The sequence below is a fragment of the Canis lupus genome, chromosome 6 (assembly GCF_011100685.1).
Source record: "Canis lupus familiaris isolate Mischka breed German Shepherd chromosome 6, alternate assembly UU_Cfam_GSD_1.0, whole genome shotgun sequence".
Lineage (NCBI taxonomy): Eukaryota > Metazoa > Chordata > Mammalia > Carnivora > Canidae > Canis > Canis lupus.
In genome coordinates, this window is record NC_049227.1 from 40,513,038 (window position 1) to 40,539,472 (window position 26,435).

The 26,435-nt window shown below is 52.4% G+C and overlaps 1 protein-coding gene across 1 annotated transcript in view; it reads right to left on the minus strand.

The window, feature by feature from the left end:
* Positions 1 to 26,435, minus strand: part of RAB11FIP3 (RAB11 family interacting protein 3) — a 79,673-nt gene that overhangs the window by 23,162 nt on the left and 30,076 nt on the right. The window contains exons 2-4 of the mRNA XM_038538943.1: positions 17,071 to 17,164; positions 8,041 to 8,132; positions 324 to 493 (exon numbers count right to left, since the gene is read on the minus strand). Coding sequence (XP_038394871.1) covers positions 324 to 493; positions 8,041 to 8,132; positions 17,071 to 17,164 — 356 coding nt within the window. The remainder of the gene's footprint in view (positions 1 to 323; positions 494 to 8,040; positions 8,133 to 17,070; positions 17,165 to 26,435) is intronic.

The window sequence follows — 26,435 nt, forward strand, 5'->3', positions numbered from 1 at the left end:
AGGAACTTCAGTGAAGAAACCCAGAACCCAGTTCTCCCTACAGCCAAGGAAGCTGTGCCGTGGGTACAAGCAGGGTATCTGTCGCCAGGAGGAGCACCTCCCAACACAGAGGTCCGCTGTGGCTGAGAGCGGGCTCGGGGCAGTGGGCGTGCGCTCATACCAGCACGACAGGCCATGCCGCAGGGCCTCCATCCTCCCCAGGTCCCCCAGGGACTCTGCACCGCTGACTCCAAGCCCTCCACAAACCCAATGTGCCCACGGGACACATCCCCTCAGTGTCTTACGAACAATACTCGTGCCATGCCCACACCCAGCCTACAGACCTGCCCGGGAGCAGCAGCAGAGCACCATGGCCGGGATCCTCCATGGTGTCCAAGCACTCAGGCTGCAGCTCAGGGTGCACCAGGGTGCTCGTGTCCTCGTCGGTGAAGGTCTCACACTCGCTGTAGGTGCTCTCAGACCCCATGTATGCACTGTCTGTCACCTCATTGGCCTAGGAGAAGAATGCTGAGAGTCAACGCCACGCTCTAAAGTGGCCAGGCGTCAGTAAGCCCCCATGCCCCACACCGCGCCCTACTGCAGGCACCTTAGAGACCACGTGGCGGGGCAGCCTCGGCAGGCTCTCAACCACACCTGGGAGCAGAAACGTTAGCCTATAAAAGAATCCAATATGTTTAAATACTGAAACACAGGCACATGTTCCAAAGCAGAAAAGCTACGAGAGCAATTCTGAAAGTTGGTTATGTAGGTCTACCTAAAAGAGAGAAGACCTGCAACAGCACATGATAAATCCCAGTGAGCCCACCCATGTTGTCACCACCAGCACCGCAGTTAGTTCTCTCCTAAGACCAGGAGAAGAACACGCTCGTTAAAAAGTCACCATCAATATGTGTTATGTACGCTCAGGCTACTGCTTGGAAACTCAATCACGGGGTCTCACCACAACACACTAGCTCATCGATTATTTAGACAATGCATTTCGTTCACTGGTTAAAGGTCCACCTTCCACAAAACCGATCTTTGTTTTCACTCTCTGGATCCTGTGCCCAGCACAGGGCCAGGCACGCAGCACAGTGCAAATGGCTCAAACCCAAAGAATCAAGCCATTTTCATTTTATTGTCTCAGCTTTAATTACAATGCAGTTGCGCTCATTATGGAAAGAGGCCAACAGTTCAGGCTCAAAAGTCTGAAGTTGAGATCCCTGGGTGGCTCAGTGGTTTAGCATCGCCTTCAGCCCAGGGCACGATCCTGGAGTCTCGGGATGGAGTCCCACGTTGGGCTCCCTGCACGGGGCCTGCTTCTCCCTCTGCCTGTGTCTCTGCCTCTCTCTCTGTCTGTCTCTCATGATTAAACAGATAAAATCTTAAAAAAAATAAAGTCTGAGGTTAACAACATGAAAACAGGTAAGAGGGACATCTGGGTGGCTCAGCGGTGGAATGTCTGCCTTCAGCCCAGGTCGTGACCCCGGGGGTCCTGGATCGAGTCCTGCACCGGGCTCCCTGCATGGAGCCTGCTTCTCCCTCTGCCCGTGTCTCTGCCTCCCTCTGTGTCTCATGAATAAGTAAATAAAACCGAACACACACACACAAAAACCCAGGTAAGATTCTAGAAAAGCAGCTGGAGAAGAGTGCATTGTGTCCTGTCATCCTGAGGTAACTGCTCCTCCCCTAACTCTGCGGGCCTCTCCTGGCTGCAGCCCCGGGCCTCTCCTGGCTGCAGCCCCGTGGCTCCTCGCCTCACCAGGGGGCGTGAAGGCCCAGGCCGGGCTGGTGGGATCCTAGCGTGACAATGACAGCCCAGGGTCCATCCTCCATCCACTGCCAGCCCTGTGACCCCACACTGGGTCCCCACAGCTCCAAGCCCTGTTGCCTCATCTATAAAACGGGAGTGGGATCGAGAGACAGGGAGGTACGGAGAGAAACGTGGAAGACCGTGGGCTCACGGCCCCAGCTGTGTGCAGCCAGGATGAAATGAATGATGAGAGGCGGTGCAGATGTTCAGTGGTGTTACCTGTCTCCACGGGAAGACCCCGTCTTCCTTGGACTCTAAGGCAACTGAGGAACCCCTCAAAACCACTCACTTCAAAATCTGAAGCCAGGAAATCCCTTACAGAGCCTCAACGTCACCGAGCGGGTGTCACCTGCTGCTGGGCAGTGTGAGGCAGGCACTGGGATGTCAGGGGCAGGGCCCGCAGAAGCAGCACAACAGGACAGGAACTAAACCCCCCCGCCAGTCCCTGACGTCTGCTGGGGACGGCTGCTGGTTCGCTGGGCACATCGGGTGCCGCCTCGAATCACCCAAGGATGGAGAGGACGCCCACCCCACGGCCCGCTGCCTGCAGGACAGCCCAGGGCACCCTCACTCCTCAACCGCTCAGCCCCACTCCCCCCAATCCTCACCCAGCAGGCCCATCAGGGACCCTGAGATGATTTCCTGGGGAAGAGAACTTAAGTCTCGAGGTCAGCCTCTGAAAGGCTAACCGACCAGTGCCTCCGAAGAGCACAATGCTCCCCCCCAACCCCCGGCGGTGTGGACCCTGGGCCCGCGACTCGCAGCCCAGGGTGTGCGGCAGGTTAGGCCAATGCAGCCCGGAACCGAGGCCTGGCCCCGGGGCCTGCTGACCTCACGGCGAGGGGCGCATCACACAGCTGGGGCCAGGCTGCAGTGCACGCCGGACAGGCCAGGTGCGAGCTACTCTCTGCCGACGGACCAGTGACACAGCCGCAGCACACGTTCCCTTCTGGGCAACTCACCGGCCTTGGACAGCTGAGCGGGGTGGTGCTCCCCCGCCTCTGGCTCCTCACCCCTGAAGCAAAGCCGCTGCTGCACACGGAGGAGTAGACGAGCGCTGCTCCCGCCTCACCAAGGCGTCAGGTTTGCACTAACCCTTAGTTGGCCCCAAATTACAGAGCGGTCCCACCCGCGCCACTGCTCCCACACCCGCCCCCCGGGGAGCTGAGCGGTGGGAGCCCAAGGGCGCAGGGTCCGGCTCGGGAGCCGCTGGCGCCACGATTGTTGCCCCCCTGCCCGGCGCTGCTCCGCCGACGCTGGGCCGCCCTGCACAAACGCCAGCGGCCAGGCAGTTTCGCAGAGCAGCTGGCTAACATCTGCCTTTCAGGAGCGGCCGAGGTGGCCTCAATGCCTGGCCCGACGCACCAGCCCGCACCCGCCGCCACACAGGACCCGGCTCTGCCCTGAAGTCAGTCTGTGCTGTCAACTTTAAAATTATTTACAAATTACAGACGTTAGGACGAACTCCCTGGAAAACCAAAGCACACGCAGAACACTGCTGCCCCGTGCGAATGTGACCTTCCGGGCTTACCGAGGGCATGCTGGCGGGTGAGGCGGCGGCCCGGGCCATGGCAGGAGCCCACCCGGTCGGGCCCTTGGGAAGCTCCGCTCCCTGCCCTCGGCGCCGCGCCCCACGCTCCGGCAACTGCTGGGCACGCCGTCAGGCCCGGCCACCAGTCACCACCAGCCACCAGCTTCCGCGGCCAGCCACGCGGCCTATCTGCCAGTTTGCTGGCGTTTAGGCAAAACCGGCACGCTCACCTGAAGGCCCATCACAGCCTTGGAGAAAGTTTAACCTGCTCCCAGACACGCTCCATTAAACCTCCTGCTGCACGGACCGGTGGGGGGGGGGGGGGGGTGCGCGCGCAAAGTTCAGGAAGTGTCCTTGTCAGCTCCAAAACAGACCTCAGAGCAGGGGCTTCCGCTGTGACTGCCAAAGCTCTGCTGTGACAGTCTGCACACAAGACGCAGGCCCTGTCCCCAGGCCCCGTCCCTGCACCGAGGCGGCCCTTTGCTCTGGAGGCCTCGGGTGAGGAGGAGGAGGAGGAGGAGGAGGAGGAGGAGGAGGAGGAGGAGGAGGAGGAGGAGGAGGAGGAGGGGCCGAGAAGGCACAGCGGGAGGTGCTGATCGTCTCTGCCAGTGCTGTTCTCCGTGACCCTCCCGATGCCCGTCAGCAACCCTGAGACGTGGGCTGGGCCCTGCACCCGTCAGTACCTCCCAAGCAGGTGTCCCCCCAAGGAGCCATCAGGAAGCAGGAGGACCCAGGAGCCCCCAGCCGCGGAGGGCAAGGGTCCACTGACCCACACTGTTGTGTGTTCTCCCAGGGAGTCAATACGGGCTCACATAGGTCTGAAGATCCCCGCCGCAGGGTCCCCAGACGGGAGACGTGGGCGTAACGCACGTGCTCCCCACCCATATTTTTACTGAACTTTCAAGATAACATGATGCACAAGCTTCTCTAAAGGACCCTCTCTCTACGAGTTTCACAGTACCTGGTTCCAATCCCCTCAAAGTCACAGCTGAATATCCTAAAAAGCATAAAAAGACAAGGAAGAGGACAGCCCGGGTGGCTCAGCAGTTTAGCGCCGCCTTCAGCCCAGGGCCTGATCCTGGAGACCCGGGATCAAGTCCTGCATCGGGCTCCCTGCATGGAGCCTGCTTCTCCCTCTGCCTGTGTCCCTGCCTCTCTCTCTATCTCATGAATAAATAAATAAAATCTTAAAAAAAAAAAAAGACAAGGAAGAGCCTTCAGTGCACATGATGAAGCAACAGAAGCTAATCAGCAAAGGCCGCTCACAGGCTTCCAACTCTGCGACATTCTGGAAGAGGCAAAACTACAGCCAAAGACCAGCCGCTGCAGGTGCTGGCAGTGAGGGAGGGATGAGCGCAGGAGCAGAGGTGTCGAATGGAGGCTTCCCTGCGCGACAATACATGATGAACACGTGAGCTTGTACACTCGTTAAAGCCCACAGAATGCATGGGGCACCTGGGTGGCTCAGCCGGTGCAGTGTCCGCACCCAGCTCCGGTCATGACCTTGGGGTCCTGGGATCGAGCCCCGCGTCAAGCCCCATGTGGGGGGCCCTGCTCAGCGGGGAGTCTGCTTCGCTCTCTCCATCTGGCCCCTCCCACCTGTCTGTGTGCACACTCTTGCTAAAATACATAAAAAATAAAATCTTTTAAAAAATTATAATAAAAACTCCCACAGAATGCACACCACCAAGAGGGAGCCCTAATGTAAACTACAGGCTTGGGGGTCCCTGGATAGCTAGCACCGCCTTCAGCCCAGGTATTGATCCCGGGGTCCTGGGATCGAGTCCCACGTCAGGCTCCCTGCATGGAGCCTGCTTCTCCCTCTGCCTGTGTCTCTGCCACTCTCCGTGTCTCTCATGAATAAATAAATTAATTAAAAACTAAACTACAGGCTTTCGTTAACAACAATGTATCGATCCTGGATCAGCAGTTATAACTAATGCACCACACTAATGCAAGACGCTCATGATGGAGAGAACCGTGATGTGTGTGTCAGGGGGGCAGCGAGGAGAGTGAGAACTCTCCATACTGTATGCTCCATTTTCTGAGAGGGTAAAACAGCTCAAATATAAAGTATTAATTATTTTTCAAAAGTAACAACAAAAACTTAGAAAATATTTTCTCCTTTCTGAAAAAGAATCAGAAGTATCCCTTTTGCATTCTCTGAAACACTGACTTCCTAGTGTGCTTTCTGGAAGTGGCAGGTGACAAGATCAAGGTGGGAGCTGGCCCCTGGAGGGCACCAGAGGCGGGAGGGCCACAGCTTTGTGGCCTCAGGGCTCAGTCTGCACAGAGGACAGGAGGGTCTAGAGTCTGAATCTCCATAAATCTGCTGTCCCAAGGTGACCCCAAAAGTGGGGACAGTGCGTGTGCCCAGGTCCACTCGGTTTCGAAGCCTCAGGGCCTCTGTCCCCGGAGACTGTCTGGGTCAGGAACTGGCATCACACATGCACACATGAGGGCCCTGGAGACAACCCCGTGCCTACCTCCTCTACGCACCTGCTCTCACACCTGCAGGTTGTTTCATCATCATCATTAGTGAGTATTTACCGTACATTTCCCGTGTGCAATGCCAGGGTTTACACGCGGGGGGAAATGGGGCCCGCGGCCAGCCTGGGCCACCGCCAGGATGCCGCAACGGGGCATGGGCGCTCCTCCTTGCACTAGCACAGACGCTGACCTGGGCGTCCGCTCCGGGTGTGCCCACAGGACCCCTTTTGCCCAAGGCTGGCCACCAGAGCTCCGGGTGGGCGCGGGCACGGTTCCACCGAGGTGCACGCAGCTGCCCCCGCGTGCAGGCGGCCGTCAGTGTCGCCGTGGAAGGGACCGGCCCCATGTCAGTGTCCGGCGCTGCTGCAACGGGGGATGGCAGCTGGGGTTTACGACCACAGAGGTTTATCCTCTCAGAGGCCGAGGCCACGGTGTCGTCAGGCCCTTCCGGGGGCCCCCTCCTGCCTGGTGTGGCTGCTGGTGGTCCCGGGCAGCCCTCCGCTGCTCCGTCGCAGGGCTTCCGCGTCTCCTCCTCTCTCCTGTCATTGCATTCAGGGCCCAGACTCCTACCAGCGTGATCTCGTCCTGATGTCCTTGATGACATTTGCAAGGACCCTTTCTTCAAGTAAGGTCATGTTCACAGGTTCCGAGGGATCCTATCTTTTGGGAGACTACCATTTAGTGACACCCACCTCCACATAACGTGTGAGAAACTGATACGACGCCATAGCAGAAACCTGAGCAAGGGAGGGAGCGAAAGATGGTGCTGCAGATGCTCAGGCCCAGCTCTGTGGGGAGGGGAGACAAAGGTCCAATGCTCACTAAACAAGTGTCTACACGGAGTGTCTCGACCCCCCGGGTACTCCGATAAAGGAAAGGAGGATTCCCCTGACCTAACTTGAATTCCTGGAAAATGCGAGGTGTGTCACGCTGCACACACTTCCCCACCTTGCCCTCCTCTGCTCAGGGTGGCAGCCTCCCTCCATCACAGGGTCTCTGGCAGTTCATCTCACAGGTGACACACCAGAGTCCTGCACACACCAGCCGCCATCCAGCCGCACGTGCCCCAGTCAGCACGGCGCCTCCAATGCCAGGACAGGGCCTGGCACCCTCAGGTCACACACACAGAATGAATATACCATCCTCGCTCAACGGGATGCCTTGGGGAGTTGAGGCCTGGCCTGTGCTTTGGGACAAAGCTGTGAGTGCTGAAGGCTCCCCAGCGGCCCCAACATCTGTGCCACCAGAAAGGATAGTCAGAAGGTGAATCCATGTTATCTGAGCTGACTGCTACGTGGAGCAGCCCCCTCAGTGGGGACACAAGACCCCAGCGGGAGGCAGTGAACGGCTGTGGACTTTGAGAAGCTGCTCTAGGCAACCCAACCCTTGTCCCTCCAAGGTGCTAAGGCTCACAGCCACTGTGCCAAGCCCAGCTCTGTTCCCTGGGCAACAGCTTCTAAGGTGCTCCGGAGTTTCTCATGTGTATTTTTTTTTTAAGATTTTTATTTATTTATCTATGAGAGACAAACAGAGAGAAAGAGAGGCAGAGACACAGGAGGAGGGAAAAGCAGGCTCCATGCCGGGAGCCCGACGTGGGACTCCATCCCGGGACTCCAGGATCACGCCCTAGGCCAAAGGCAGGCACTAAACCGCTGAGCCACCCAGAGATCCCCTAATGTGTATTTTTAATAAGTAAAAATTCCAGGTCCACCCACATGGGCTATCTTGGCACCTGCCCACCCCTCCAACTGGTGGGACACAACGGTGTGGTCTGTCCTCATGGCTGTGCTCACAGACCTCCTCCTTGCCGTGCAGACAACAAAAAGCCCACAATTCTAGGTGACACCATGTAGTCATAGCAACTGTGGGGGCAGGTGGCAAAGAAGCATGAGGTGTTAGAAGTCCCTAAACTCAGAAAATGATTTGAAATTTGGTAAAACAAAAACTTCACAGCACGTCCCCAGCTCTGGCTTTGCTTGGCAGAGAAGGTGACAGCACCACCACTGGAGAGCCCTCAGACCCCCGCCCATCCCTGTGCTGACAACAGGCCTCATATGGGCAGCAGTGGAGCCCCCAGAGCTCCCAGTGGTATGCACGAGCTGCACGGGGAGCACTGCCCTGCCCTCCCTGCCACTTCCTGCAGAAATGGCCGGGGCACGACTAAGTGGCCATACAGAAAGACAGTCACGTCAAACTCCCTTTCGGCCCCTCGGTAAGTACCACTTGCCTCAAAGGTAACGAAGTCGTCGAACTCATCGGGGCAGGCGGGCGGCTCCTCGTCCTGGGCAGGTGCGACCCCGCACAGCTGGCCATCGGACTCTGCAGGAGAGAAGACCCATACTGAGCAGGGAACCCAGAGCACCCCCAGAGGCCAAGGGGGGAGGCGCCGGGGTGGTAAACACTAGCGGGGGCTCTGGCTGGCCCCCAAGAAGCCTGGAGGAGGCAGCGGCACGGTTAGGACAGGAGGGCAGGCCCCGCCTCCAGAGCAGGTGTGCAGGCCCAATGGTAAAGTGCTTGTTTCTTTAAAAGCCCTGACAGCACTGGGGCGCCTGGGAGGCTCAGTCAGGTAAGCATCCGACGTGGTTTCAGCTCAGGTCATGATCCCAGGGCCCTGGAATCGATCCCCGTGTCGGGCCCCACTCTCAGCGAGGAGTCTGCTTGGGAGGCTCTCTCCCTCTGCCCCTCCCCCCACCAATCTCTGTAAAATAAATATTTTAAGTAATTAATTAAGTCCCCAACAACATTGTAAAGAGAGGGAGCAGGATCTCAAATCTGTAACATGCTCATGGACTTTAAAAAGTATTAGGTACCAGGACTTAAATTTTTTAAAACTTTGTGTTTGGGGAGATGTGGGTATTAAACAAACCAACATAGCGTCTCGTCCTGGTGCTGGACTCGCTGGCGGCTTTTACATCCTTTGTTTTTGTTTAACTTTATTTTCTGTGATCAACATTTCATATAAGGAAAGCCCTTCACAACGGGCAGACTTCAAGTGTGACGTGAACAACACACACATCAGTTCTCGGGCACGATCAGTCCTCACAGCCTCAAGCCTGCAGGAGAAGCCACTTCCACCGTGTGTGGGGCGCTGTCCGGGCGCAGCCCGTGCCGGAGAGCAGGGGAGCAATAGACGCCGCCTGCTTCCCGATGTTGTGTCACAGGGCTGCCGCCCCAGGAGGAGAAGTGTTTTTGTGCTCCCTGTCCCGCCTCCTGGGAAGTTCCTAAGGGTCAGGGCTGCCAGGGAGCGGGACAAGCCCCTTGCCCCCTTACCTGGATTCACACCAACCACGTGACTCTCGGAGCTTGTGGGCTGGTGGCCAGGGGACCCGATGTGGGATCAGAAGGCTGCACACCCCGCCCACCACCAGGGGCCTGGTCAACCACGGGGCCTGCACAGAAGCCCGAGGTGCAGGGGTTTGGGAGCCTCGGGCGGGAACACATGGAGGTGCCGGGAGGGTGGTGCAACCTGAACTCCACAGGAGCAGAAGCCCCTATGTTCCAGACACTTCCAGACCTCACCCAGTGAGACCTCCTCTGGCTTATGCATCTGTAACCTTTGAAACAAACTGCTAAAGGTAAGTAAAGTGTTTCCCTGGGTTCCATGAGCCATGATAGCAAATGATCAAGCCTAAGGAGGGACCCTGGGGGCCCTGAATCCACTGCCAAGTCAGACAGAAGTGTGGGTGGCCTCAGCACCTGAAGTGGGGTCTTCCCTAACCCCCCACAACTGGGGTCACAGCAGATTACATCGTGGGACCCTAACTGGTGTCCCCAGAAAACTGGACAACTGCTTGGTGCTGAAAACCCACACACTGGGTGTCAGTGTTGACAGCCGAACACAGGCCACGGAGCAACTGCTTTCTCAGAATACACCACTTACTTACCTAACGTACATCACGTAGCCAGCAGTCCCTTGCTTGACTCCTCCTAAGTACGCCCTGTGCCCGCCCCACATCAAGAGCTGCGCCCTGTCCTGACTGAGCCGGAAGACGTTCTTGTCTGGCGGCTGTAGCAGGTGGGAAAACACTGCTGACTGCCCTCAGGAGCCCCACCGGGCTCTCCAGGCACCAAGAGCCAGGAAACTGGGGGAGGGACCTTCGCCACCAAGCAGTGGCAGGACACGTGGCTCCTCCGCCTGTTTCTAAAGGACTCAACTTGAACAGAGTACCAACCCTTTCCTTTGACGACTGTGTAAATCCAAACGCTGATGTCCTTGGCAACTGTGAGATGCCTCGGCAGCTCCAAACCAAGCTGCGGCAGTGACTACAGCCCTTATGCCAAACCCCGATGTGGCCTTTGCTCTAAGAACCACAGGTACTTGTCGCAGTGGAGCCGTTCTCCCCAGGAGCGTGGCTAGGTGCCCGAGTGGGACCCACGCAGCAGGCGAGAAGCAGCCTGCGAGCTGGTGGGCCGCCGTCAATGCGCCAGAGCTCGGGGCGAGGAGCTGGAGAGCAATGACTACGCCGGTGCAGTTCGAGACTGCACGCGTGGCTGCTAAGAAGACCGAGAGTCTTTGGCCTATTTTTCCCTCTCGAATGTTAATGGTCTTCCTTGCCCTTCAAAAACCCGAGGCAGAGAATCAAAGGTCTCAAAATGCAGCCGACCATGTTCGCTGCGCTGGACGTGTGCTCAGCCTCGAGGGGGACAAGGGGCCGAGGGGTCTTGTCCCACATCGTGAACAGGGGCACGTGGTCATCGCAGCAGCTTTGCCCTCCCGGTGGGAACTGAACAGGATTCTCCTGTTAGCTTGCTCTATCTGAACGAAAACAATTCTCGGTGAAGCGGACATTTTTAATGTGCAAGTATCTTATTCTTCCAGAGTGTGGGGGTGGCCAGCTCGCTGGCCTATTTGTAGCAATCCTCCCCCACCAACTTATTCTATTCCTGAAATAAGGCCTGTGGTATGACAGCGAAAATCTCCCCGTGCTTCGCTGCCAACTGGGTCAACACGCCACGGCCCTTGCTGTGTCGCTCCTGGGTGTGGAGCAAGCGTGCCCACCAACACAGGCTGCCCGCACCGGAGGAGGACCCAAGCGAGCTCCAGCAGAGCTCCACTCTCCCAAATGCTATCAAACACCAATTTCAACATCACATCTGACTTGCTCTTATTTTAGTTTTATTTCCACTCTCCTTTCCTGACCAAAGTAAATGATGAAATCAAACTACAGAAAAAAAGAAAAACAAAGCCTGAAGCCCAGAGCCCACCTGGCAGCATGTCCAAGACCAGCGGGGAGGCCCCAGTAGCACGGCCTGCCCCACCTGGAGGCCCAGCCCCTCGTGTCCACTCCAGGCTATGGTCCTGAGCCCAGGGGCCACTCACCCACCCCGTGGAGAAACCCAAGTCTTCCCTTGCCCACAGCCTGCTGTGACCCCAGTACCCTCACCTATACCTTCTGACCCCAGAGACCTAACCTGGACACACTGGCCTCCCTGTAGCCCCCAAACATGCCAGGGCGCACGCCCAGGCACCCCCACCACTGCTTCACCCTCCTCCCAAGCTCCTGTCACCTCCCGTAGGGGCCCTGCCTCACTGTCTGTGGGCTCTCCTCCACTAGAAAGCCAGCTGCTGAGGGCAGGGGATGCCGTGCTGTGTCCCTGGAACACTCTGGCTCTGCAGTGTCTGTGCCCACAGTCCTCACGGGCCACATCTGGGCCCTCCCTCTGCTGTGGCCCTCATCCACTCTGCTCCAAGCTCTCAGTACTGCAACCCCTGAGCCCAGCCACTGGACAGAGCCCCCCTGTCATGCACCCCAGCAGCAGACTGTCACTCAGGGTCCAGGGCCTGCCACCCCACTTCAGGAGCAGGGGTCTGCCCCACACAGACTAAATTCAAGGGAGGGGACACCACCTGCAATGTGGCATCACGAGGAGACCAAGCCTCACCCTCCAGGGACACGTCTATTCCAAAATGTTCTTGCAACAGAAAAAACACAGCATTTCCATCTTGTCATTTTGTTCAGAGAAGAATAGATGAACAAGAAAACAGGGGCACTTGGGGGGCTCCATAGCTGAGCGTCTGCCTTCAGCTCAGGGTGTGATCCGGGGTCCCGGGATGAAGTTCCACCTTGGGCTCCCTGCATGGAGCCTGCTTCTCCCTCTGCCTATGTCTCTGCCTCTCTGTGTCTCTCATGAATAAATACATAAAATATTTTTAAAAAACAAACAAACCTTAAAAAAAACAAATAAGAGAACAAAACACCAAAACAGCAACAACAACCCCAGAGAAATATACACCAAACAAATCAGAAGAGATTATAAACTGGAAAAAAAGGAGAGAGAGAGAATATAACCAGACAGGAGAACAGAACAGAGCAATACACCAGATCCTGGGTGTACTTTTTGGTCTATTTGTTACAAGAAACTAGATTCCAAAACTGTAGAGAAAGAAAAACTTATATAGACACAAAAATAAAATTAAATAGGGGCACCTGGGGGGGATCAGCAGGTGAGCACCTGCCTTCGGCCCAGGGCGTGATCCTTGAGTCCCGGGATCGAGTCCCATATCAGGCTCCCTGCATGGAGCCTGCTTCTCCCTCTGCCTGTGTCTCTGCCTCTCTCTCTCTCTCTGTCAAGAATAGGGGCAGCCCCAGTGGCGCAGCGGTTTGGCACCGCCTGCGGCCTGGGGTGTGATCCTGGAGACCCGGGATCGAGTCCCACATCAGGCTACTTGCATGGAGCCTGCTTCTCCCTCTGCCTGTGTCTCTGCTTCTCTCTCTGTATGTCTATGAATGAATAAATAAAAAATCTTAAAAATAAATGAATAAATAAAATCTTTAACAAAAAATAAATAAAATAAAATAATAAAATAAAATAAAGGGGAGAGCAGGCCAGAGCAAGCTCCGGATGGAGACAAAGAGCCCTGGGAGCTCCGCCCAGGACCTCTCCCAGGGCCTCACCTTGTGGCTCCCCTCTGCCAACCCCTGGAACGGACCCACACAAGGCAAGGAGGAGGGAGGAGGAGTGGTGGGTGTAAATGGAGGTTGGGGGGGTGCCTGGGTGTGGCACCCTGGCAGGTTTGGGGGCTGCAGGGAGGCTCGTGAGTCTCAGTTAGGGTGAGATGAGGACTAAAGGAGACAGTCTGTCCTCTCACCAGACTGATGCTCCTTAAGTCACTCAACTTCAGGACACGTGACCCACAAGACAGCCACGTAGGGTGACAGCCAGCAGCCCACAGATAAGAACCAGCCTCAGCAGGCATCCAAGGCCAGAGAGTGTCATACAGCAGCGGGCCCCAAGCCGTCCAGGAGCACCCGCAGACTCCCAGGTCATGACCACCTGGGGACCCCACAGTTGAGCTTCAGTGTGCATGAACCACGCTACTGCGGAACAGACTTGCCACCAGCCTGCCAACAGGACTGTGGACTTCGGTGGAGAGGGCCTTAGAGCCACACGATGGCACCAGCCGTCTAGCTGGCCACCACCCTGGGCTCTTTCCTGCCCACGCCCCTAGGACCAGCTGCCACTGCTGCTCCCAGCCATGACCCTTCAGAGGAATCTGGATTCCTCAACCCCCTCAACCCGGGGAAGCCCAGTCTCGCCCTCTGGCTCTGTGGTTTCAGACCCAGAGACACAGATGCTGCTGACCTACTGGTAATGCTGTGCACGAGCCACCTGCCTGACAGGCAAGGCCAGTGTTCTGTGGCCAGCAGGTCACTAGTTCTGTTTCTGTGGTCACCCAGGAAATGGGTTCCTGTTGGTAATGAGGAGCAGTCACGACAAACCCAGGGGGCAACCGTCATCCCTCCCATAGCTGGAGAGTGAACCAGTCAGTGCTGACAGGCTGAGAGCAGCAAGAGGCAGTCCTCGCACCCTTAGCCAGTCGTCCTCGTCCTTCTAAGGACTGTTTCTAAGTAGTTCCCATTAGTTTCTGGATTCTAGATTTTTCTACTGGCAACCTGGGTATAGTACCTGAGATTTCAGCATACCCTTCCCCACTTTCCCTCCCCCAACCTTCCAAAATAGCTAAGTCTAATCTTTGGTTACATAAATATTCAATTTGTTTAATTATAATGCCTACATAAAATAGCACTCATTACCAGCCACGGCGTATTCTAGGAGGACATTTTCCCTCTTTTTCAGCCTCTTGTTTCTCCTGGCAATAGTAATTGCTTTCTGGTATCTTAGGCTTGGCCTCTATGCATCTGTCACCTTCCCATCCCTAGCCTGTCAAGCAGAGCTGTGAAGGCTTCTCTGATGCCCCCCCAGTTCAGGGGGGTCTCCAGGTTCCATCACCATCAACCTAGAAGCCTCCACCCGGCCGGTCAGTCATGTGAGCATGAAGGTGAAATACAGCTGTAGAAAAGTAATGATGCCATCGCCTTTGTGGAGACGTGTCTCCCCCATGACTGAGGTCACACAGACAAATGTGGTGAGGCTCGAGGTGTGCACATAAGAGCCCGTGTACCGGGGATCCCTGGGTGGCTCAGTGGTTTAGCGCCTGCCTTTGGCCCAGGGCGCGATCCTGGAGTCCCGGGATCGAGTCCTGCGTCGGGCTCCTGGCATGGAGCCTGCTTCTCCCTCCTCCTGTGTCTCTGCCTCTCTCTCTTTCTATGTCTATCATAAATAATAAATAAATAAATATTTAAAAAAAAGAGCCCGTGTACCTCCACTAGCGGGTAGGTAAGCACTGTTAGGCACGCTCACCGCACGTGTAAAATCTGGCCGTGCCGCAGACCACAAAACAAACTCAACAAACACCAGAGAATGAACACAGAGATTCCATTCTCTATCACACACAATGAGGCTTGAAATTAATGACAAAGCTTTAAAAAACATTTAGAAATTAAAAGAACTTGTGAACAACTGATGAGTCAGAAATCACAATGGATTTTAAAACTAAGAGAAAACAGTATATGCTGAGTTTTACACACGTTAACTGACAGAAGTTGCTGGGGAACAAAGCCATCCCAAGGGTCCTGGGCACAGGTGCCATAGCCGAGGGAGGTCCTGAGGATGTGCTCCATTTAGGAAGCCACCAAAGGCACTGGAGATTGAGCAGAGGCCAAAACTTGCATGAAACCGCCACGGAAATCTTCATGCAAAAGCATGAAGGCTTAAATAACTTTATAACTTCCGAAAATCACCTAAAGATTACAACGTATCGGCCACAAGGATACAGACACAGGAATGGGACTCTAAGCCTCAAACCTCAGAAGTCATCCAAAGGCTCTCTTCCTCATCCCCATGCCCACATGGCATTACCCACATCACCCATCCCCTGCCAGTACCACCTCCCAGAGGGTCTCCTGCCCCACCCACTCTACAGGTCCCTCCCCAGGCCCCATCTGCCCAGCAGGTGGTGGCGCCCTCACCACCCTCACCATAGCCTCTCCATCCTCAGGCTCAGCCATGCTCATCATACTGGCCTCAGGACAGCTCCAACACTTGGACCAGACCTCAGTCCAGCTCCCCTTGCAGGGGGCTCCTCCCTGGAGCTGGTCTACAGGGTTCTATGGCACAGCCCCCACCCGCCACACTGACAGTCCTTCCTTTGATGGGAGCTCTGCACCCACAGGTCCCCCAGGTCGCCGGGTTATGCTGGTACTCACATATGTGTGGGCCCACTGGGTGAAGAGCAAAGGGTCACATGGGTCAGGAAACACAGAGTGCACCTCAGGCACCTGGGCTCAGTGTTTTAGGAAACCCAGCCCCTCTGGGACACTGCTGGGCAACACAGCAGACAGACAGGGAACAGATGAAATAGGGACTCTACCAACAAGTGTTGATATGACTGCAGATCCAAGGGCATCCCTGACCCGGCCACTGCAGGTCCTGCCCAGGTCCTCCAGCTCTGACAAGGGCAGGAAGAAGGGAAGAGCGTGCAACCAGTGCCTTTCTACCACCATCAGCCCCAACACCCCGGGCTGGAACTGGGGCATGAGGAAAAGAGGGCTCTCCAGAGCTCCAGAATTCGAAGTGAAGAGGTAGTGGACAGGCACCAGGGAGAGTGTAAGAGTGTAAGATACTAAGCTTACACCCACAAAACCAGCCATCCCAACCTGTGTACAGGCCCCAAAGGCATGAAAACATGTGTCCACACAAAGACAGATGTCACTAGCTTTATTCGTAACAGCCCCAAACTGGAAACACATGAGCCCCCAAACAAGAGGCTACCCCCTGGGCAACAGATAAACAAGATGTGGTACAAACATACAATGGAACAGTGCTCTGCGTCAAAAAGCAGACTCTGGTCCATGCAACATGGATGAATCTCAAAAACACCACCCACAGGGAGAAGCTGCGAGTAAGAGCCCATTCCAACGATGCCCTTTGTGTGAACGAAGCCCATGAGAGGCAAAACTGATCTCGGGTGATGAAAATCAGCCAAGATGGTGTAGAGAGAAGGGAGGGGCCACGTGAAGGCCGTGAGGGAATGGTCTGTGGTGATGCTGACACTTGGCAGGCATTTCCGTTACTAGGCACTAAGAATGTAACAAAATTCACAGAATGACTTACGATTTACTTAAGATTTGTGCATTTAACATACGTAAATTTTTACTCAAAGTAAAGCCACAAATACTAAACTCTAGGTAATGACTGGCACACATGCTAAACCGTTTATGGTAAAGTGTATGGGAGTTCATGATTTGAAATGCAAACCATTAAAAAAAAAAAAAAGGATCCCTGGGTGGCGCAGCGGTTTGGCGCCTGCCTTTGGCCCAGGGCGCGATCCTGGAGACCCAGGATCGAATCCCACATCGGGCTCCCGGTGCATGGAGCCTGCTTCTCCCTCTGCCTGTGTCTCTGCCTCTCTCTCTCTCTCTGTGACTGAAATAAATTAAATAAATTAAATAAATTAAATAAAATAAATAAATAAATAAATAAATAAATAAATAAATAAATAAATAAAAAAAAAATAGAGGTTGGCTTTGTTGTCCAGGCGGAGTGTGGACAGGTCTGCGAGAACATAATGCAGCTGCATATGGCCTGCGGAACACCAAGAGCAGTGCTCGTGCAGGTGCTCATGTGTAACCCTTTCAGTACCCTGGCATGTCCGCCAAAGGGGCAGCAGCTTTCTAACATCGTGGGCAACAGGCTGAGTTAGTTCTGGGAGATAGGATGTGTGAGGAGCAAACAGGGAGAGTGCACCTGAAACCAGGGTGGGTGCTTTAGGGGCTTGGAGGTGAAGGGAAGATGTTAAGCCCAACCAAAGGAGCCTGAGGAGGAAGGGGCTTCCTAAGGGTGGCTGAGGGCACAGCAAGGCGAGGGCTCGAACAAAGGATGCCAGGAGAAGGAAGCACACGATGGGGGGACTGACCTCCGTTCCTGATGGCAGCGATCCCTCGGTAGAAGTCCTCAAAACTGATCACACCAAGCCCGCCGGGGTCCAAGTATTTTGTTAAGTCCTTCACCTGCAATTGTCAAGCAAGAATGTTATTCGAGCCTTAAAACATCAGAGGGGGGTGCACTCTGTACTTGACCCTCTTGCCACATCCAGGCGAGCAGCCCACTTGCAAGGTGTAATGCTGAGAATACGAGCCGCCAACAGCTCCAGCCACAGACAGGAGGCCTCCCAGGAGAAAGCTGCCAACAGCACCCAGGACCATTAATGACGGAATAAGATCCTGCTCTCAAAGGTCAACATCATACTTCCCGAGGAAGAAGATCAGAAGTGTGAAGTTTGAGGGATTATTCTAGCTAGTATCTGGACTATTATTAACACAGCATAGACCTGCTCATCCATTCCAACAGGCCTTCCTGGCTGTGCAAAATCCTTAGTAAAAATAACTTAGGCAAGTAGACTCTGGATATCAAAAAAATCATAAAAAGTAAGATGATTCACACAAGGATGTTACACAGAATGAAATTCTTCAGAAAGAAGATACATTTATATTTTCAAGTCTAGACTAGGTTTCATCAAAATTTAACATTTTTGCACTTCAAAAGACACCATTAGTAAAAACCAAAAGACAAGATACAGTCTGGAAGAAGATATTTGCAAATCACATATCTCATAAAAGACATATCCAGAATATATAAAGAACACTTATAATTCAACAAGATAAACACCACTATTTTTCTTTAATGGGCAAAACATTTAAACAGACATTTTGCCAAATAAGATAGAAAGTAAGCACATGAAAAGATGTTTGAGATTATGAGTCGTTGGACAAATGCAAATTAAAACCATGATATCACTCACTAGGAACGGCTGTATTCAAAACAATGACGACAATAACAAGAGTCGGCGAGGATGTGGAGAAGCTAGAACCTCATACGTTGCCAGAGGAACGTAAAATGGTCGGGCCAATGTGGAAAACCATTTGGCAGTTTCTTAAAAAGTTAAACATAAGCTCAGCAGACAACACAGCAACTCGGCTCTTGGGTACCCACCCCAAGAGGGAGGAGAGGGAGGAAAACACATGTCCAACAAAGGCGTGCATGCGAACATTCACAGCACAACAGCAAGAGTGGAAGGAACCCAACTGTCCATCAAAGGAGGAATAGGTAGGTACACACAGTGTGGTCTATCCATACGGCAGACTATCCAGCCCTAAAAAGGAATGAAATACTGACACACACAACATAGATGGAACCTCAAACATTCCACTAAATAAAAAAGCCAGACACAAAAGACCACAAATCATATTCTTTCATATATAGAACATTTTCATAAAAGACAATTTACAGAGATGAAAAGTAGATCAGGGGTTGCCTGGAGCTGTGTGGTGCACAGGGACTGACTGCAGACCGTACAAGGGACCTTTCAGGGGGTGGAGATGTTGCATGACTACAACATGTGCAACACGACTGTGGTGGCTGCACAATTCTACAAACTTTTTTTTAAGATTTTATTTATTCATGACAGACACAGAGAGAGAGAGGCAGAGACACAGGCAGAGGGAGAAGCAGGCTCCACGCAGGGAGCCCAACGTGGGACTCGATCCTGTGACTCCAGGACCACACCCTGGGCCGAAGGCGGTGCCAAACGCTGAGCCACCCGGGCTGCCCAATTCTACAAACTTATTAAAATTCGTTGAACTGTATACTTACGATGAGTGACTTTTATGGCACATAAATTATACATCAACAAAGTTCTTAAAAATAAATGAATACAGAGGGGCGCCTGGGTGGCTCCATTGGTGAAGTGTCTGCCTTCAGCTCAGGTCATGACCTCAGGGTCCTGGGATCGAGTCCTGAGTCGGGCTCCCTGCTCAGCAGGGAGTCTGCTTCTTCCTCACCTTCTGCCCCTACCCTGCTCACTCTCTTTCAAAAATAAATAAATAAATAAAATCTTTAACAATAAATAAATAAATAAGACTCAAGGCAGTGAAAATATTGAAGACAAAAATGACCTAATAAATAAATAACAGAAGCCCCAGAGAAGCAAAATCAAAGGTACAGAAAAAATATTAAAACTATAGTTAAGAAAACTTCTCTAAAATAAAAACAGGGGATCCCTGGGTGGCTCAGCAGTCTGGGGCCTGCACTGGGCTGGGGGTGTGGTCCTGGAGTTCTGGGATTGAGTCCTGGGATCGAGTTCCGAGTCGGGATAAATAAATAAATAAAATCTTTAAAAACAACAACAACAAATTTTCCATGCATGTTGAAAAACTACAATGGATACTGAGTACCAACTCTCGACTCCAGAAGACCTATCCAGGACTTGCTCTGGTGAATTTCCTGGACTTTATTTATTTATTTATTTATTTTTAAAGATTTTATTTATTCATGAGAGACACAGAGAGAGAGAGAGAGAGAGAGGCAGAGACACAGGCAGAGGGAGAAGCAGGCTCCATGCAGGGAGCCCGACATGAGACTCGATCCTTTCCTGGATTTTAAAAGAAAAAAACCCTCTATGCAAACTTCAAGTGACTTTATAAGGGAAAATATGATGATCATTAAACTGTTGAGCAGTAACACCAAGTAATAAGGAATGTTCGATTCCGTCGTCTGAAGTGTTGTTCAGGATGGGCGCCCTCATGCAATTGAAAAAGAAGAGAAAGATATCAGAGCGAAGGCATGAAGCAAACACAACATAATCCTGAATTTAAGTATCATTATGAGGCATCACTCATGATATATTAAATAAAACAAAGACTGTCTAACGCTGTCCAACTAACTTAGCATCCAGGCTGTGATACTGAAACCCCACTTCCCGTGGAAAGAGACACGTGAGGAAGTGTGCAAGCAGAGCCTGGACTCCCCTATCGCATCCGAAAGCAAAGACGCCAGCAAAGACTCACTGGGCCACTCCCCATACCTCAGGAGCCAACATCGGAGGCCTCACAGCCCCACATGGTCACGTGGGCACTGATCAGAATAACTCAGGGACTGAAACACATCAAACATGTTTTAATCCATGAAGGTGTGATTATGGTATAAATAAATAAATAAGGGGATCCCTGGGTGGCTCAGCGGTTTAGCACCACCTGCAGCCCAGGGCATGATCCTGGAGTCCCGGGATCGAGTCCCATGTCAGGCTCCCAGCATGAAGCCTGCTTGTCCCTCCTCCTGTGTCTCTGCCTCTCTCTCTCTCTCTCTCTCTCTCTCTCTCTCTCTGTGTGTGTGTCTATCATAAATAAATAAATCTTAAAAAAAAAAAAAAAAAAAGAAAAATAAGTGGTCATCATTGGAGGACCCCAGGGAACCAGCTGATTCTTGTGAAAATTAACAAATGAAGGGAAAGAGTCAAGGCGTTAGCCTGCCTTTCCTCTACAGTCAGTCAGGGAAGTGACAGCAGATGACGGCAAGTCTCTCTTTATAGAGCACCCCAGCTAATGAATGGGGGGGGGCGGCAAGGGTCCAAGTGCCCCGGCCTGCAATCCTCCATGAAGTAACGGGCAGAATCAATGACCCTCCGCACCTCTGGACACCACAAAGACTACCAGACACCACGTGTGTCCTGAGGGAAGCTCACAGCACCAATCAAACCTCAATCTAACTACCAATTTAGAAGAAATACGGTGATCAAAGCAATATTTTTCAACAATATCACATGGATGTAACCAGTGAACCCACGGTGAACCCACTGAATGAGGACCCTGAGAGAGAGAAGCGAACTCCTGTTTTCAAGGGAAAAGATGGAGAGGAAGCCCTCGCTCAGAAACACAGAAGACGTACCTATCTGTGACCATGTAAGGGCTTTCTGGATCCTGATTCAAACAAACTTGTTTTAAATCATATTTATAAGAATCAGAAACTTGAATATGGATCCTACATACTGAATACTATTTGATATTAAGACGTCTAATTTTTGTAGGTGTGACAATGATATTTTAGTGATTCTTCAAAGGGCCTTCCTTCTTTGATATACTTACTGAAATATGTAGAGATACTTCAAACATCAGGGAACGAGGCACATACATGGTTACATACATGGAACCAATTGGCCATGACTGACAATCGCTGAGGCTGGGGGTGGGGTGCTGGGGAGGCATCACACTACTCTACCTATTTTTATATAGGTTTGGACTTTTTCTTAAGATTTTATTTATTTATTTGGGAGAGAGAGAGAGCGTGCACATAAGCAGGGGGAGCAGCAGGCAGAGGCAGAAGGAGCAGCAGCAGACTCCTCGCTGAGCAGGGAGTCTGACACGGGGCTTAATCCCAGGACCCCAGGACCACAACCTGAGCCAGAGGCAGACGCTTCACCGACAGAGCCACCCAGGCGTCCCTAGGCTTCGACTTTTCTATAATGAAAACTTTAAAGAGAGAGAGAAAACAAAACTGGGGGAAAAAAAAAAAGAGCAAAGAAAGCAAGAGAGGATCGACGTTGGAGAAGGCAGTGAGGAAAAAAGGATGAGGCAGTGGGCCAGGAAGAGATCTCACCTCTGACTACAAAAGGGGGGCAGGGCCAGCCAGGAAGACCAGGGGATAGAAGGGTAGGGACATGTGAATACCTGGCGTTGGGATGTAGACAAGGTATTTCAAAGGTAGACAACCAAGGCTGAGGTTGAGGCCAAACCCATTACTCTATACCACCCACAAAGGTTTCACGGGGCCTCCCTGCAGTGGGCAGGCTAGCAGGCTGCCGTGTTCACCCTCTCCCCACTAGCAGGTAGCGTAAAGCCAGACTGGACCAGCTCAAGCTGACTGACTCTAGAGGTCTAGGGCTCCCCGCCAGAGACCACGTCTCCCCCTTCTCCCTCCGCTACAGGGAGAAGATGGTGGCCACCACCCCTCCATCCCTGGGCCCCGAGTGCTTCTGAGATACTGGGCTTGGAAGTCCATTCATCTGCTGACTTCTTTAATTTTTTTTTTAATTTATTTATTCATGAGAGAGAGAGAGAGAGAAAGAGAGAGAGAGAGAGAGAGAGACTGAGGGAGGCACAGGCACAGGAAGAGGGAGAAGCAGGCTCCATGCAGGGAGCCCAACGTGGGACTGGATCCCAGGACCCCAGGATCAGGCCTTGGGCCGAAGGTGGCACTAAACCGCTGAGCCACCCGGGCTGCCCCCATCTGCTGACTTCTTGAGATAACTGAATCAGAATTACTTGTAAAACACCTCCTTCCTTATCTTACAAAAGCCTTCATTCCTAAAGCACATGATGTCTAGTGAGATACCTGCACGGCTATATAACCTGGAATCCATACTGGCCAATCTGTTCGTAAGATGTCTAAGAATTTTGAGGCACCTGTCTGGCTCAGTCAGTAGAGCATGTGACTCTTGATGTCAGAGTCATGAGTTCAAGCCCCATGTTAGGCATATAGCTTACTTAAAAAAAAAAAAAAAAAAAAAAAAAAGGCATTTCTAAGATTTTCAACAACAAAGCTACTAACCGAACACAAAGTACCAAGTTGTTCATTCTGAAACATTAACCCTATGCCTTTTAAACAAATCATTAACTAGGAGTAGGCCCTTTTACATGTTACTATGTTAGAAGATGAATCAAAGTATACACTTTTTAAAGTCCACTTTAATTACACTTTCTTTGCAGTTTGGAGAATACATCAATTTCCCCGTAGCTGATGACTGGGCATGATATTTTAATTCTCTAAGCCCAAAGGACTCCAGTTAAAGGTTTTTAGAAAAAACAAGGAGACTGTGAAAAATGAGAACCCGGCTCTTCTTACACAATCCAACAGAGCCAGAAGGACCAAGTCAAGGGACACACACTGGAATGTCAAAGCCAGCTAGTCCCCTCTCCCGGGTGCGGATCCCTTACGTTACAGAAACACCAGACTGCTAGCAGCTGCAGACAGACAGAGCTGGCTCGTTTTACTAACAACTTATATTGTTTCTGCTACAGATATGGAGACATGATGTGGAAGAGAAGAAACGAGAGAAAGTTTGCTAACCGTATTTAAGGCCAATTGAAGAGGCACTTCTAAAAATCAAGCTGAAAGCGTAGCTCTTCACAAGGAGAAACTAACCCCATTTTGCGACTCCTGTACCTGAACTGTAATATTTTCAGGGGTCATGGTGATACCATCAAGCACCTCAAACTCACATGTAAAGAACACCCCACCCAACCAAAGTAGGGGACACATTCCTCTCAAGTTGCACACGTACATTTACTAAGAGACCACATTCTGGATCAGAAAACAAGTTTGTATTCGAGTCAGTATCATTATCATTAGGGAAACACCAATTAAAGCTTCAACGAAGGGCATATCTGTTTGAATGGCTGAAGTTAAAAAGCCTGGCCATACCAGGTACCCCAGGGGTCTGGAGGGAGACAGGGAATGCAAACTCTCAGGCACTGTTGTTGCGAATGTAAACTTGCACAACCGCTTGGCAGGTTAACCACATACCCACCATATGATCCAGTCACTTCACTCCTACCTGTTTACCCCAAAGAAACGGAAGCATTTGTCCAAAGACTTGTGCTGAATGATCACAGAAGCTGTAACAGCCCAAAGAAATGTCAACCACCTAAACACCCATCAACATACGAACACGTGAACAAAGTGCGGTATTCCAGGGGTGGGAGCAGAAAAGAAGCCATAATGATAATAACCAAAATGTGTGGGGGATCCCTGTAGCCATTTACAAACTTCACGTCAGATGTGCAGGTGGGTGCGAGCAGGCAGGCAAAGAAGCAACTCTCAAAAGCCTGATTACAGATCATTTCTGCCGCTTGCCTACAGTATGGCATCTATACTTCTTTCTACAAGGCATATATACGTCGAGTTTTTCCTGCTGCTTTGCAGAAGTCCTCTGTCCTGAGATGCACCAGCTGGTGACCCCCCCTCAATGGCTCCCACTCAATGGTGCCCCCAAGGGAACGGCCAGTGCCAGAGGGAGGTATCCAGAGCTCATTGGCACAGATGCTTCCACTGGCCTCTGCACCCAGAGGTGGACGCCCCACCAGCACCAGCACTCAAGATGCCATTTCCAATTTTGCTTACTTTGATTTCACAGCTGAGCAAAAACTAAGTTGTTTTGATAAAGTTAGAAAACACTAAATGTCATATAATTTTCAAAGTTTATAAACAGGGAGACAGAAAGGATGTCTATGTTTTGCTTCCTTACTGACATCTCTGGAAATAAGCCTGGCATGTTTTATTTTTTTCAAAGACTTTACCTATTTATTCCATGCCAGGGATCCCTCCTGGCATGTTTAAATAAAGACAGAGCTTGGGATCCCTGGGTGACTCAGCAGTTGGGCGTCTGCCTTTGGCCCAGGGCGTGATCCTGGAGACCCGGGATCAGGTCCCACGTTGGGCTCCCTGCATGGAGCCTGCTTCTCCCTCTGTGTCTCTGCCTCTCTCTCTCATTATGTCTCTCATGAACATGAGGATTCTCAGTATAAGTTTTTTTTTTTTTTTTTTAAGATTTATTTATTTACTTACTTGAGCTAGGAGAGCACAAGCAGGGGGAGGGCAGAGGCAGAGGTAGAAGCAGGCTCCCCGCTGAGCAGGGACCCTGATGCCGGACTTGACTCCAGGACCCTGAGATCACCACCCGAGCAGAAAGCCAGAAAGCCAACGCTTCACAAGCTTCACCACCCAGGCGCCTCCTCTCAGTGTAAGTTTAAGGCTGTGGCTCTTCTGGGGAGAGAGAGGTGAGGATGGAAAAGAGGTGCACGAGGCTATGGCCTCATCTGTAGTGTGCTACTTCTTATTAAAAAAAAAAACAACAACATGGTGAGGTGTTAATATCTATTGCCTTTGGTTGGTGCTGACAAAAGAGCTGGTAACATTAAGGAACTATTTTATATTACTTTTTACTTTTTTAGGTAAACTCCACCCCCAACATGGGGCTTGAACGCAAGACTCTGAGATCAAGAGTTGCTTGCTCCACTAACTGAACCAGCCAGGCACCCCAAGGGATTAATTTTTTTAAAGATTTTATTTATTCATTCATTAGAGACAGAGAGAGACAGAGACACAGGCAGAGGGAGAAGCAGGCTCCATGCAGGGAGCCCGACATGGGACTCGATCCCAGGACTCCAGGATCACGCCCTGGGCCGAAGACGGCGCTAAACCGCTGAGCCATCCAGGCTGCCCTGTCTTTCTAATAAATAAATCTTAATACATACAGCCTTTCGATTATCCTAGAGTTCCAGATCTACGTTACTTTGAGGTCTCCTCTCCCTTTGTATGTCAGCTTTTCAGCAGAGTTAAAACGTCATCCAAGGAGGGAAACCACCTCTGATGTGGCATAAAAACCTTTTCTTGGGCAGCCACCGGTGGCCTAGCGGTTTAGCGCCGGCCTTCGGGCTGGGGTGTGATCCTGGAGACCTGGGATCGAGTCCCACATCAGGCTCCCTGCATGGAGCCTGCTTCTCCCTCTGCCTGTGTCTCTGCCTCTCTCTCTCTCTCTGTGCCTGTCATGAATAAATAAAAAGTCTAAAATTAATTAATTAATTAATTAATTAATTAATTCGGGGGGGCGGCAGTGATGATAGAACTCTGCTCCAGCCTCCAACTGACCCCCACCATCTTGCCAGACTCACCTCACCACGCACCCCAGGCCCTGAGAGAGGTCAGTCGTCAAACACGGAGGCGCAGTGCTGCCAGGCCTGGGACGGGCTCACCCCAGCCCTGCTCCCAGAGGCCTGCTGTCTGCCCTCCAGCTTTGGGTGGTTTGGGACGGACCACTATGTCCTGGCCTAACTCATGTGGTCTCGGTGCTGTTTCTGGCTTTTCCAACCTGCATCCTGCGCGTGGGCCTCCTCGCGTGGGCCTCCTTGGGGGAAGTAGGCGAAGTGAGCGCTGCCGCTCCCCGGGGTGCCGAGGCCGTCCACAGCGCTTACGCACCAACTACACAACCACATGTAAACCACGGGAACGCCTTTCTCACAGAAGTTTCTCCTGGACTTAGCAATTCCCTTGCTTTCTAGCGCCTTTATTTTCTGTCCCTGCTGCTCCATGGAGCCCTCCGCAGGACGGCACACCCCCTTCACCATCTGAGTCCCAGAGGCCCCCCCACGGTGGCCTCTCCTGCCTCTGCCGCCCCCACCCTGCGTCCTTTCTCAGAGAAGCCAGGGTCCGATCCTAAGAGCCTTCCTGACTGGGACGCCCCCCTCCACGCTCCCCCGACAGGCCTGTCACACCCGTCCCAGAGCTCTGTGGGGCGTGCTCTCTGCCCACTGCCTGTTTGCCGTGGGTACTCCCCTCACTGCTCCGAGCCCGGGAAGGGCCCTCTCCACCAGAGACCCTGTGCTCAGGCTCTGCAGGTCTTCCTGAAGGAGCCTTCGACACCACCTCGGGCCCCTCCCTGACACGTCCGTC